Source organism: Zeus faber (genome assembly GCF_960531495.2).
Source record: "Zeus faber genome assembly, chromosome: 2".
Classification (NCBI taxonomy): domain Eukaryota; kingdom Metazoa; phylum Chordata; class Actinopteri; order Zeiformes; family Zeidae; genus Zeus; species Zeus faber.
In genome coordinates, this window is record NC_137189.1 from 23,707,624 (window position 1) to 23,721,675 (window position 14,052).

At 47.7% G+C, this 14,052-nt stretch overlaps 1 protein-coding gene across 1 annotated transcript in view; it reads left to right on the top strand.

Annotated features, from left to right (window-relative positions):
• The window catches only part of tbc1d32 (TBC1 domain family, member 32), a gene marked incomplete at its 5' end in the record, with an annotated part of 84,280 nt that overhangs the window by 38,812 nt on the left and 31,416 nt on the right, over positions 1-14,052 (top strand). The window contains 2 exons of the mRNA XM_080021513.1: positions 6,463-6,585; positions 11,460-11,568. Of these exons, the coding sequence (XP_079877639.1) occupies positions 6,463-6,585; positions 11,460-11,568 (232 nt within the window). The remainder of the gene's footprint in view (positions 1-6,462; positions 6,586-11,459; positions 11,569-14,052) is intronic.

Here is a 14,052-nt window from a genome sequence, read left to right on the forward strand (position 1 = left end):
GCTTCTGAATGAACATTTTTGCTTTTAAGACTTGAGCCATTGATCCATTAGACTGCATTTAAGCACAGTGAGATGCTGATGATGGTAATGTCTCGGTTGCGTAGGTAACCACGGTTCCCTGAGGAGGGATCAGATTTATTTCTCATGGGACTGATTGTCAGATCACCTAATCCAATCGAAACGCTCTGCATTCACACCTGAAAGGCAGAGGAAGTGACAACGCAGCACTTCCATCCCGCCTGCGCAGGTATATATTGCGGCTCGACTTACGCTTCCTCCTCTTTGCACTGCTGAGTGGCTTGGAAGTGCACCTTACCGCAGCGCAGTAATAGATCTGCTCCCCCCTCAGGGAACCGTGGTTGTCTACGCAAGCCAGACGTTCCCTATTGCAGGGACTGCAATCTATTAGACTGTATACCATCACGGGATAGTATGGTGATCATCTGCAGGAGGTCGACGAACCCCGCACTGGCGTGTCTGTCCCAGACATGTGAGTGGGTGTATGAGGAAAAAAGCTATGGGATACTTTCTGTAACATCTGCATACTCAGGTCTGTACGCCAAATGTCATGTGGCAGCGCAGAACTAGTAAAAGCCAACATGCAAAAGCGCACAAATGTGTGTGTGTGGGGAGCTCTGAGATGCTGCACCCCCCCGAATGACAGGCTCCTGTAGGTCACGTCTATGGTTCCCACCAGCCAATGAGCAAACTGCTCCTTGGACAGCGACCTTTTGCTTGGGCGCAGTCCAAGTGAGGTCCATTTAACAGCGCAGCGCCTGAACCGGGCACGAAATGTTAAGCCTCTCCTCTTCCTCTGACTCAAAAGGCGATGGAGAGAAGCCTGCTATCTCTCCATCCTATCCTAATCCATCCTCCATCCTAATGAACTGACTCTGAAACGGAATGGTAATGACCTTTGGGTGAAAGAAGCGTTAGGATGCGTGACCACTCTATCACCTCCACCCACGAGTTGTATGCACCATGTGACCTTGTGGGGCAGAAGGCATTCCGGGTCCAGCCCCATGGCTTCTGCTTCCTCTGAGCGCTCTGAAGTTTGGTTAGGCCCAACTAGAGGGACCGGTTCAGGGCCACGCAGGCTCCCATGCTATACCTGATAGCTTGGGCCGCGCATTGGGTGAGGCGGAAGGAAGGGTCTGTGGTTTTCCGCAGCTCCACCAGGATTCCCTCATCAACTGAGGCCGAGCCAGCAGGCTCCGCCAGCAGCTTGGCCTGGAAGCGTTGGAGTAGGGCCTGTGTGTCAATGGTGGCGGTCCGCCTGCCCCGACGGCAAGTAGGCCCTTTCAGCCACCATCGCCAGCTGTCTGGCCGCCTTGGTCTGGAGCACAGGCTTCTTCCTCAAACCCAAGCCCTCCCCGGGGGGAGGCAGCCAGCCAGGGATCCTTCCAACAGGTATCCTAGGGTATCAGGTATCCTAGCTCCCGGGCCTGGTCCACGTGGTGGTAGGCCTCAAACCCTTCGCCAGCTCCCCATGGACCTTGCGGAAGAGAGGAATTGTTGGAGCTTCCTGGTGGGGGGATCCGGCATAGAACTACCCATCCACCATCAACACAGCCGTGTACGGGACTGCTGTGGTGGGGAGACCCAGCTTTCTGGCCGCGCACTGGGAAGACTCCAGGAGCTCGGCCTCCAGCAGCCTTGTAGGGGCTGAAGTCAGGCTGGAGTTCGGCTGGAGGGGCTCTGCTCCTCGTCCAGGTCTGACTCTGTTTCGGCCTGAAACATATCCCCCACCCTGGTTCCTCCTGGATGGAACTCGGGAAGCCTAGCGCTGTCACTTCCTCTGCCTTTTAGGTGTGAATGCAGAGCGTTTTGATTGGATTACTCGATCTGACAATCAGTCCCATGAGTAATAGAGCGCAGTCCCTGCGATAGGGAACCAACATTTTTACAAGACCTGGGTTGAAAAATGGCAAGGCATAGAAAGTCATAGGTCCGACCCAAAACACACAGAGCAAACAGTGTGATAGATAACAACTTGAAAGAATAACTGAAATTCTTTAAGTATGAAAGCTTAGTTCCAACATATTTTTCAATTAACTGAAAGGCAGTTTATTTATTTAGCCTTTATTTCAACTGATGAAATAGTCCTTAAAATGCAAAGCAAAATGATTTGATCTTGATGGTTGCACTCTAGAAATCCTTTTTCTGTTATGGGAATGAAACAATTGTGTTGACTCTCACCTTTGGGTGCCTTGCCAAACTCAAATTTTTTAAGAATATTTTTTGTGCATAAGGACACAGCCCTGCTGGGCCCTCAGAAAGCTCTTTATTTGTCACACACACCACAAGCACTCACGGCAACCAACACACACTTCATATGGTAGCCGATGAAATGAGATATCTGCTTTTGACCCAATGTTGACTTGTCCTTCCTCTGGGAGGCAGCATACAGTGACGCGCCCAGGGACCAGTTACAAATGTCTGTCGCTGGTCAGACGATGATGTTCTGCATGTTTTTGGTGGGGGTCCTCACTGATGTTACATGGAGGAATCCCTATGTGAGCACAGGGAGAACATGCACACTTCACACAGAAAGGACCCTAATCGCTGTTGGCACCGTGCTCCCACCGGAGCACGGTGCCAACAGCGCCTCAGGTGGGAATCAAATCCAGGACCTTCTTGCTGTAAGGCAGCAGTGCAATGCACTGTGCCACGGTACCCACTGCAGAGAAGCAGAGAAAGGTTCAAGGATTTAATCCTTTCCAGCCATCTGCCACAAAAATGCTCCAGGAGTAATTCATACTTCTCCCAAACAGGGCTGTCATTGAATGCCCCAATATAAAAGTCTGAGCCTTACTTTATTTGTATTTCTTATTTTCCCTTCTCAGCTCAATCTTATTCTCTGTTTTCCCCTGTCTAGTTAAAAAAAACATTATTTTTGGAAAAAATAAATCCCTCCATTTTCTGTAGCTTTCGTAGCTTTTGGTAACAACACGACAAGTCACATACGAACACAAAGCGGTCGATAGCAGTTCCTATTCTACTGTCGTACAAACATGAATGAGCCGGCACAGGCAAAAAGTCCCTTCCATTTTTTTTCTTTTCCTTCAAGATTGAGTGCACAGTCCAATCCGTTGGGGGGCAATACTACATAGAGATTTTGTTACATTTACAGAATAATTGCATACGAGAGGTAGCAGCGCCAATTCAACTCTAATTAAGCTAATAAATCTATATATATATATATATATATATATATATATAATTTTTTTTTTTTTTTTTTTTTTTTTTTTTTTTAATCTACAAAAAAAAATCGTGCTTGGGGGGCTTTTTTGAAGAACTTAATTTGTTTTTAATAATTAAGCAGTCCAATAATGTTGTGTTATAAATTGTGAGACTTCTTTTCAGGTCCTACACTCCTTTAAAATATGTGGGTAGCCTAGGCGTTCAGTGCTTTCAGACACTTTGTATTCAATGAGGTGTTGTGCCGCAACATTACAGTTAATGTTCTTCAAACCACAAAAACTAATTTTCAAACAAAATCATGCCCAATTTTTCTTTATGGATTTGATCATTGTCTATGTTCGCGTTTGCTGTATGCCATTATGTATCCTCTTGTTGGTGAGAATCTGCTTCACTTATCACCGTTAGGTGTCCTATGGATAATATGTGGCGTTCTTTTACTAGCTGCAAGGTTCCATCTTTTCCGTTTGGAGAAAACATTGATAGGGAAAGCAGGACGTAAAATTGGCAGGTGTCATTTTTAAAATGTCAACTAACCAAAACTCAAATTTTTTTTTTTAAAGAGTCATTATGTTATGTCATAGGAACACTACACAACTTTCAGTCTTGTGATCAGGAATCTTGACGTATTTGTGGTTTTACACTACTATGACTGATCGGCGACAGGGGGTCACACATTACCAGATCTTTCACCAGGAGGAATCCCTGACGGGTTTGTCGGGTCCTCTTGTCTTGGGGTCTGTCACGAAAACACACATGAGAAGCCAAACCACACCCGGTACAGTACAATCTGGCCAACAATGGACCCAGCACACAACCCCGAGTTGCTGGCACGCCTGGGAAGGGTGGAGTCACAGCTCCAACACCAAGAGGCTGTCCTAGCCTCCACCTCAGCGGACACTCGGCTAGCAGCGGCTAGCCAGGAGCAAGGGCTCGCCACGCTAGCCGCCCAGGTCCAGCTCGCCATCACTCTCGGTCAGTTCATCCTCCCGCCCGCTTCCCCGGACCCACCTCCACCAGTACCGGCCCAGCCTGGGTACCCCCTGGAGCCCCGGGTGGGGGTTCCAGAACGCTACGCCGGAGACGCAGACGGCTGTAGTCCGTTCATCACAAACTGTTCCATCCTCTTCGCTCTGCAGCCCCACACCTTCGCCACCGAGGATGCCAGGGTGGCGTTCGCGGTAAATCACCTGACGGGCCGCGCTCGGCTGTGGGGAACGGCCGAGTGGGAACGACGCACACCAGCCTGCTCCTCCTTCCATGCCTTCGCCGCCGAACTCCGCAAGGTGTTCGGGGTGACATCACGGGGTCCCGATGCTGCTGGTGGTCTCCTGGGGCTCAGTCAAGGGTCCCGCTCCGTGGTGGATTACGCAATCGACTTCCATACCCAGGCTCGACTGAGCGAGTGGAACCCCGCAGCCCAGATTGACGCATTCCTGATGGGATTAGCCAAGTACGTGAAGGAAGAGCTAGTTTCCCATGACCTGCCCACCTCTCTCGATGGCATCATTGAGCTTGCTTCCCGTATCGACCGACGCATCCAGGCCCGGCAGCAAGAGAGGAGGCAAGTGGAGCGCCGCCCAGCAACCCGTCTCCCAGGTTCCTCCGGGCCGCCAGCTCTTCCGGCCCATCAACCCATGTGGAAGGCCCCTCCCATGCAGGTTGGCCGGGCCAGCCTCACCCCGGAGGAGAAGGAGAGACGCCGGGTGGGGAACCTTTGTCTCTACTGCGGTCCAGCTGGACACTAAATCTCCGGGTGTCCGGTAAAAGGCCGGGCTCGCCAGTGAGGGAGGAGGTCCTAGTGAGCCACACCTCCAAACCCTCCTTCAACCTACGCCCCCTGTGTCAGGCTCAGCTGCTGCTGCCCCAATGCTCACATTCCCTCGCCATACTTATTGACTCTGGTTCCGAAGTTAAAATCATCGACGATAACCTAGCACGGCAGCTGGGTGTTGGTCGAGTTGTCCTGCCTTCTCTGGCTCCTGCCACTGCCCTGGATGGCCGCCTCCTGGGGACAGTCACCCATCAGATGGTGCCCATCCGCATGCTCCTGTCCGGCAACCACCACGAGACGATACAGTTCTGCATCCTGCACTCACCTCGTCACCCTCTCCTCCTGAGGTTCCCCTGGCTCCGGCGTCACATTCCACACCTCGACTGGACCAAAGGGGCTATTCTGGGATGGAGTCCTGCGTGCCATCAGGTCTGCCTGAAGCAATCCACACCTCAGCCACCCACCAGCTCCAGCTCCGCACCCGACATGTTGGGGGTCCCTGCCGAGTACCTTGACTTCAGGGAGGTCTTCAGCAAGGCCAAGGCGACTTCCCCCGCACAGGCCATACGATATTGCCATCGACCTCCAGCCCGGCTCCAGCCCCCCCAGAGGCCGCCTGTACTCCCTGTCCGCCCCGGAGAGAGAGGCCATTGACACCTATATTAACGAGGCCCTGGCGGCGGACATCATCATCCGTCCCTCCTCATCCCCGGCGGGGGCTGGCTTCTTCTTCGTGGAGAAGAAGGACAAGTCGCTTCGCCCCTATATTGACTATCGCGGTCTCAACGACATTACGGTCAAGAACCGCTATCTCCTGAGAGGATCCTCTCCTGGTCCTCATCGGAGTACTCGTCGGAGACGGGTACTCCTATGAGGACCAGGAGATGGACGAGTACTATTTTTTTATTATATTCTTGATCACTGTAAAAAAAAGCTTAAAAGCTGAATTTAAATAAGAAATATATTAAAAACATAAAGAAGAAAAGTAAAATAGGTATGTGTGTTACTGGCTGCTGCTCCGTGCACTCCCTTCTCACTGTCTCTTCTTCTTGACCCCCCCACCCCCACTCTGCGTCTGCTCTGCCTGACATGAACAAATATTAAACCTGCTTGATATCTAGCTGGCATCTGCGAGAGCTCGATGAGCAGTTGGATCGCATTGTGAGCAGAGAGCGCTATGATTTTCTTCCGATCTGGGGGTTTGCTCGGCTATCTCCAAAAACCTGTCGGGGAGTGGCACATCAGGCCAGAATCACATTGTCTAAACTCGCCATTATCGAGCACTTCCAGATATCTGTGCATTCCATAAATGATGTTTTTAACAACACTTTATCACTTGGCTACACCTTACGTAAAGCATAATGTCTACTATCAATGACTGCAGTACCTCCACTTGTCAGAATTTCTAGCATACTATAGCATTCTATTGCACTTTGATATCTCTGTTCATTTGCTCTGCCCCTTGTGTTATCTGTGTTCTACAACAGGCTGCTGAGTGTGCTCTGCTGTAACCTGGACTCCTTTCTGCTGCTGGAGAGCCAGTACAGCATCTGCTCCATCCTGCTGCAGTGCCAGAGGGACAACGTCACTGAGCCAGCCAGTGGCCAAGGGTACAGAGACAGAATACTTTACCTAAGGCCTTCTTTCTGCAAGGAAAGAGTCCCAAGTAGCACAAAAAGGTTTCAAGTATTCAGTTTCAACGAGTTGCTTTGAGTGCTTTTTGAAAACCACGTACTGCCACGCATCCCGCTAACTACAGATGCCATGACATAATTATTAAGCTCACTGACTCAAACCAGAGGTGAACCAAGAGCACGACACAGGCGGAAGTTCACAAAGCAGAGGTTTATTAGAACAACAGACCAGGATCAGGAAAGCCAGGATATCCGTCAGCGAGGGCAAACAAGTCAAGCGAGGAACAGGCAGAGAATCAGATTCTGTGAGACAGGCAGGGGATCAAAAACCGGAGAATCAACAAGGTATTAGAGGGATCACTAGACGGTACGCTGGCGAGCTCAGCCTAAGCAAAAAACAATCTGGCACAGAACAGAGGAGGTGGACCAGTATAAGTACTGAGTGACTGATAAGGAGATGAGCTGCAGGATAGGGGAAGAGCGGGAAACCTAGGTGACAATGAGCAAAGGGGAGTGGCCGGATCTGAAATGACAGGAGAGTTACTGACAAGGCTCAAGGCAAAACTAGATTAACTTAAATGAGTAGACAAAGAATGCTGGATCTCAGTGATTATTCATGACAATAATAATCATAATAATAATAATAATAATAATGACAAAATATAATTTACAGATAACTGGAAAGTCTGGGCATGCCACCCCCTACAGTATAAATATGCTTCAGTTGCACCATCTCTCTGAAGACGATCACACAGTGGAGCCTTTTTTTGTCTTTTTTTTTGTCTCACCAGATCCCCAACAGGGCCTCTCAATGGGGTCTCCATGGTCTCCTTGTTACATGTAACATGCAATGGGGATTTTTTTAAAGACGTTTCAGAGGAGTAACTTGGGGACCATGTGGGAAACCCCACGCAATTACCACCAGGTCTCTATAGACGGTAAGCGTCACTCTAACTGCGTGTGGCTATTCACACCGGCGTTTGTAAATTGGAAGCTATTTGCAATGATGCTCATTTGCATAGAAAGGGGCCAATTTTGCACCAAATGCAAGTATAATACCTAATTTAAATACGTGCAAATGGCACCAGCACACGGAGTCACTATGTGTGTGGCAGCACAGTAAGTGGTGCATTTCACCGTTTACGGTGCTTTGTGAATTAGACAAATTTTTCCTTTTTCTGTTATTGGCTCCAATTTAGTGGCCACAAAAGCACAATCGCTTTGTGAATACGCCTCTTAGTGTTTATATATGTAGAATTTTATATTCAAGTCTATAGAGATATGATGAAGTGCCCATAACACCTTGATGTAAAAAAATTCAACACAAAAACAACAGCAGGAAATAGTCCCTTCAGCTGAGAACGCAGTCAACAACCATAGAATGAACCAAATACAAAACAAGCAGTTGAACTTTTGTTTGTAGAGTTTGATGAGTCTCCTTTCATTGAAATAAGAAGGGTCCTTTGTCAAGGTTTGGAAAACTTTGTGTGTACGAGTTGAGAGCTGGTTTGCCGTCACCTCAGGGCGTGTCCTCCGTCTGACTGACAGGTCTATTGGTCAATGCCAGGTGAGTAGGGTGGTTCCCCAGCCCTTCCCCCCACTCAATTCACCTAGACGAGCCTAGGGAAGTCTAAATTGGCGTCTTGTGGTAGGCAACGTAAAATGGCAGATTCCAATAGGGAGCTAATACGAAAAAAAACATATACTATGATTATGTTATACCTAAGAGATAGGGTATATTATCAAATTGATTTATAAAGACATAACCACAATTTTCACACATCCAGATGCCATCTGCCAGAAATGAAAATCGGCTCGATTTACAAGTAATATAGTCGGGCAACATCAGTCATGGCCAAATCGGGCCAAGCTCACTTCCCCCCACCCCAGCCGCAAGCGATACTGCCGAGCGCCGCCAAGTGTGGCCCAGACTCGGCCCACATTATGTCCACTGACGCCCCCTCTCAGCCAGGTGACCGACACTCAGCCGTAAGCGGCCGGTTTCCACTGTGCTACCTGGGGTGTTAGAGAGAAAAACAACAACCTCGGATTCATGAAACATGAAAAGTCGCACTATTTAGTGTGTGCTTGAGTTGGTCCAGATGACCAGCTAGAAATTGTTCCTTACCTGGATGTGTGTTTATGTTTGTAGTGGTTTGCACATGTAGATGCCCTGTCAACACCAATCAAGGCAAGCAGACTTAAGGACTGTGTATACATTAGCCATGGCAGAAAGACCCAAACATATCTACTCTCTCCTCGGCACGTTTAGCCAAGTGCCCCCGGGTGCTGTTGAGTTTAACGGCACACTCTGGCAGTCGAAAGTGTTTATATCATCATTAAATGGATACTCTACTTTTATGGAAAATTTTATTTTTCTCTATCTTACCCAAATGAGAAGACGAGATGAAAAATGTCATTCTTGTCCGCCCAGTACTGAGATCGCAATAGACTGTGTGCTAATTGTGTTAGCACATTGCAAGGATGCAGAGGAAAACAACTAAAAATCTTTTTCTGTCGGCTGGGAGGTAGAACCAAACCTGTGTTAGCTGGTGCTTTTATTTAAACCAGAAATCAAGACGTTTGTTTTTTCAGACAAATGTAGGGTGAAGTCTGAAATGGGGGCCAAGCGTTGCTGTCATGAGAGGGAGAGCGAGCGAGAGAGAGGAAGAAAGAAAGAGAGAGAGAGAGGGAGAAAGAGGTGAAACCTCCGCAGCTCCTGCAGCTGCGTCCCCTTCCTGTTGCCCGTGCTGGCTCTCCGCACCTGCAGATGGTGCCAAAACCACATCCCACAACCACATATCTTAGTTGTGTTAAATGCAGCTATAATCTGAAGTATTTCAGTTATAGATATTTAGGGATTCAATGTATGAATTTGTTAAGTAAAACTTAATAACAACTCAACACTAATCTCTTGCCAGAAAGCAGGCTTCATGTTGTCTGTGCTCCTTGTTGACCTAACCAAACTGTTGCTTGAATGTGTGTTGAAACTGAACAGCATGAGCAGGGCTCACCACATCCTAACTGCTGAGACAGTACTCTTCTGCATATCCCAGTTGTTTTGGGTGTTATCTTATACTCATACAAATATTTGTAGGGATTTGTTTTAATTCATTTTTAAATATTTCTTTGGAGTTAATTGCTGGTACTACATTTCTAGCCCAGGTGTCCTAGGCATCGCTTGAATGAAAGCTCCTTCGATCCGTTCTGTACACTTTGGCTTCATATTGGGGTAGCTTACAACTCTGGCAATGAATCGGTGTCTCTCTCTGAAAACACAGCAGCTGAAAGCTTTCCTTTTCCGCTGTTTCATCATCCCTTTATTACAGACTGGCTTTTTTCCTTCAATTTAACTGTTCACTCTTGACAAAGAGTTGTTATTTGTCCGCCTTGTCCAAAATAACTTTTAAAGAAAGTGGACTCAAAGCTAAAGGGGCCCATTTCCAAAAAGAAGAAGCATGAGAGTGGCTGGTAATGGCTGCCAGGGGCTGTCGTAGCTGTAGCCGGAGGAGGAGGAGAAATGGTCCTGAATTGTCCACTAACACTTTGTGTCTGAGGGATGGCTCAATATAGAAGAATGATGGCTGGTTAATCCCCCCGCATACCTTGCTACCAACACCTGTGCTGCCGTCATCATCATCGTCGTCCACATCTTAATTTCTTATTTCCCTTTCAACGCTCAGCACCTTTTACCTCCCTGTCTGTGTTGTCTTTGTTTTTTTGTCTTCTGTTACCAAGTGGCTATCTCGAAGTTTGTCCGGTCAATAAATGTTTATCGGACATTTCCGTGAGGTGAGGTAATAAAACAATGATTCAACCTATACTCCTAAGATTTTGACGAAAACACCAGCAAAATCACAGAACTTCCTGACTGTATTGCAAATGCTAGCAGAAATGCTTGTCACGGTGGCGCAGTGCATTGCACTGCTGCCTCACAGCAAGAAGGTCCTGGGTCCCGCCTGGGGCGCTGTTGGCACCGTGCTCCGGGCGGGTTATCTCCCAAATAGGAGCCTTTCTCTGTGGAGTTTGCATGTTCTCCCCGTGCTCACATGGGGTTTCCTCCACCTAACGTCAGTAAGGAACCCCACCAAAAACATGCACACATCATCGTCTGACCAGCGATGGAGACTTTGGCTGCCCCCCCGTTAAATGCAGGCCTCATTTCACCAACCACCATCCAAAGCATGTGCATGTGTGTGCATGTGTTGTAGTGTGGTGTGTTGTGTGATAATTAAAGATTCTTCTTCTTAAAAAAAAAAGGCTAATTTCTTTTACGTCAATGTTCTGGCACCCCCCAGCTTATAATATCTGTTCCTGGGGACACTCCTAAAATCTCATGTTAACATTACATTACATTTAGCTGACGCTTTTATCCAAAGCGACTTACAATTGTTCAAACACCGACGGACACAGCCATCAGGAAGCCATCAGGAGCAATTAGGGGTTAAGTGTCTTGCTCAAGGACACTACAGCATGCTAGCAGGAGGAGCCTGGGATCCAACCAGCAACCTTTAGATCACTAGACCACCAGCTCTTTCGCCTGAGCTACCATCCCCCCTGTTAAATCTCATACGGTTCACGTGGAATTGAACAAACACATGTGTTCTCCACTTCCCTTTTTCTGTACATTAAATTTTTCCATTCATTCTGTACACCAACATGTTTTAAAAAACCTCCCTATTTCTTCACCCAGCACCGCATGATTTTACTTCAGAATAAGAATCCCTAAGAACTTGTTTACAGGGGCGGCTGTTGCACAGGAAACTTCACAGTATTGCATAACCCATTTTCTGACTCCCGTTTCTTACCTGTCTGTTCTTGTCCTTTCCCTTCCCGTGGCACCTCCGCAGCGAGTTCATCATAGATGGCCTCTCAGTGGAGAGGAACCACGTGCTGGTGCGTGTCGGTGCGGTGGGGGGCCCGTCCGAAAGAAGGCTGCCCCCCAGAGCCCTGCATGAGGTATGTCTCCTTATTCTTATTCTAAGCTGCTATCTGGAGAGTAGGTCAATTTGAGTTCAAGTTCAATTCGTTCATTATTTGTCACATACATACAGTCTTACATATATGCAGTGAAATGTCATGACACCTGGTGATTACGCACAATGAGTTTTATAAGCACTAAAAATACAAAAATGTGCGTAATCGACACGAGGTGCTCGCGCAGGGGGCCACAAGGGAATTTATGAGCAAATAATTGAGGTGCTGCATGACTAAAGTGCTTTTTAAATGTTGTAGCTCCTACATGAATACTAATGCAGGGCCCTTTTCAAATGCCTAACTCAGTGAGATTCCTTAAAACTAGTTTTTACCACCTAAATAAAGACACATTTGCCCTGCAATTGGCCTTGAACTGCAAAAACATGAATAAGGAATATACAAAATAATATCAAAGTGTTGGGGACATCCTGGCGAGCACTGTTGGAACACTAATCAGGAAATAGAACCTTCACCACACTACCCAGACACAGACTAAAAGATCTGTCAGAACTCACAAAGAGCACGAACAGAGGCGTGTTAGACAAGACCTGTATCCGAGAGTGTCAGAAAATAAGCCATTACGCAAAAAGAAAATCGTGATCACATCTGGAGTTTGCCGGGAAGTGTGACATTGACGCTGCTAATACAAAGCAGAGGATGGAGGAACAAGGCGCAGAGACGCACAACGGTGGCAGGTGTCAACCGATTCAGGCTCTACTTGAGAATAACATGATGTGTTCCAACACACTGAAGCACTGGAGGAAGCCTTTGTAGATCTAAAACGATGAGTTAAACAAATAAAAAAGAGAAATTTACTGTTAAACTAAATTGTTAAGGTAAAAAATACTGTTTTAGTTACTTAACTTTCGAGTTTCCTCTGTGAACCAACATTATGGGTAACGTAGTGCGATGTGGAGCTTCTGTCTTGCGTGATGTGGGTGAGGTGAAAACAGAAGCGAGCAAAGGTTCTCAACAATAAGCGGGTTCTTCAATTATTTCTTATAACAAGAGAAAAAGGCAAACCCAAAATGGATAAAATAAGCCCTTCTTGAACTAAAGAGTGGTGTCACTCCCACACCAAAGTATCCTTCACAAACACCCCCCCACCATGCTCTTAGGACTTATAAGCTCCACCTGTGCCACTCCCACCGTGTCCTCCTGTCTGGCTGCCACTGTAGTGGTCTTCTTTTGGAGCGACCATCTTGATTGGTCGTCCTGCACGCAGCAGGAGGGAACGTAGCGTCCTTCTATCACCAACCCTCTGGTGACATCACAGTAGTTTTCACCATATGACGACCTCCTTCTTTAAGGATCTTAAATGATAATGACATCTTATCAATGAGTTACCAGTTACTTTAGTTACTTTAACCCTTTAAACCCCTTTAAATTACAGACCTGTTTGAAGCAGCCCTTGCTGTGTAACATTCAGGGAAAATTTTTTTTTTTTACAAATCAGCTGGCATTCACGCAGTGCTAAACCAGTAAGAGTTGGTATTCCGACCGATGTCATATTTACTCCATATGCATGAAGCATTTGTAGGTATTAAATTATAAGCATTGATCAATTCCATAGTATTGACACCTGTGGCGGATGGGATGGCTTGAGCAGCCACACCTGATGTTCGTTGGTTGGGCTAACGCGCATCAGGTTTAAAAACCCTGTCCACACACTCAGTCAAGATAGGAGCCCTGTGTCATGACATGCTCCATCTGCGCCTGGCTAATTCCACCTAGCCTCAGCGCTCCATGACCTGGAACTTGAGCTCCAGGTCGGACAACACCCTCTGCAGAGCGGTCCTCTCCATTGTGGTCTGCTCCAGCTCCTCCCAGGCGCCCGTCAGCTCCCGCAGCCCCCTCTCCTTCCAGATTTGGTGGCTTTGCCGCCGCAGCTCCCGCCCTATCTCAGCCTCCCGCTGCTGGACCTGGGCCGCAGAGCTCCTCAGCTGCTCGTTCTCCTGGTTGGCGCCGCCCAACCCCCTGCTTTCGGTGCCATTGAGACGCCAGGTTGCTTGGGGGGTTGGCCTGGCTGCTGGATGTTGTTAGCTGCCAGCGGTTACCTGTGGTGGTTGCCGCCCTGCTTCTCTGCTGGTGTGCCGCCGAATCCCCAGGTGCTGCTGCTGCCAGTCGAAAGAGGGTTGGTGCTCTGGCCATCCCATCCACCACAACACCTATTCCCCACTTTTAATGTGGGATATTTTCTCTCTTGTTGAGAAAATGGTTTCTTGGCTATATTTTGTGGTGCATTCTGGCTAATCTGTGAATCTCATGAATTTTGAAGAATACAATTTCTGAACATAGCCACAGGCAACGCGTGCTTCCCAAATCCTTCCTTTTCCACCAGTGGCTCTGGTCCACGCAATGTTTTGTGTTGTCCCAATTTTGTAGGAGATGAGAGAAGCGGATTAAACCTGCATGTTGAAGCAGCTTCATGCCTGGAATGTGCCAGAAAATCCTACCAGAATTAAA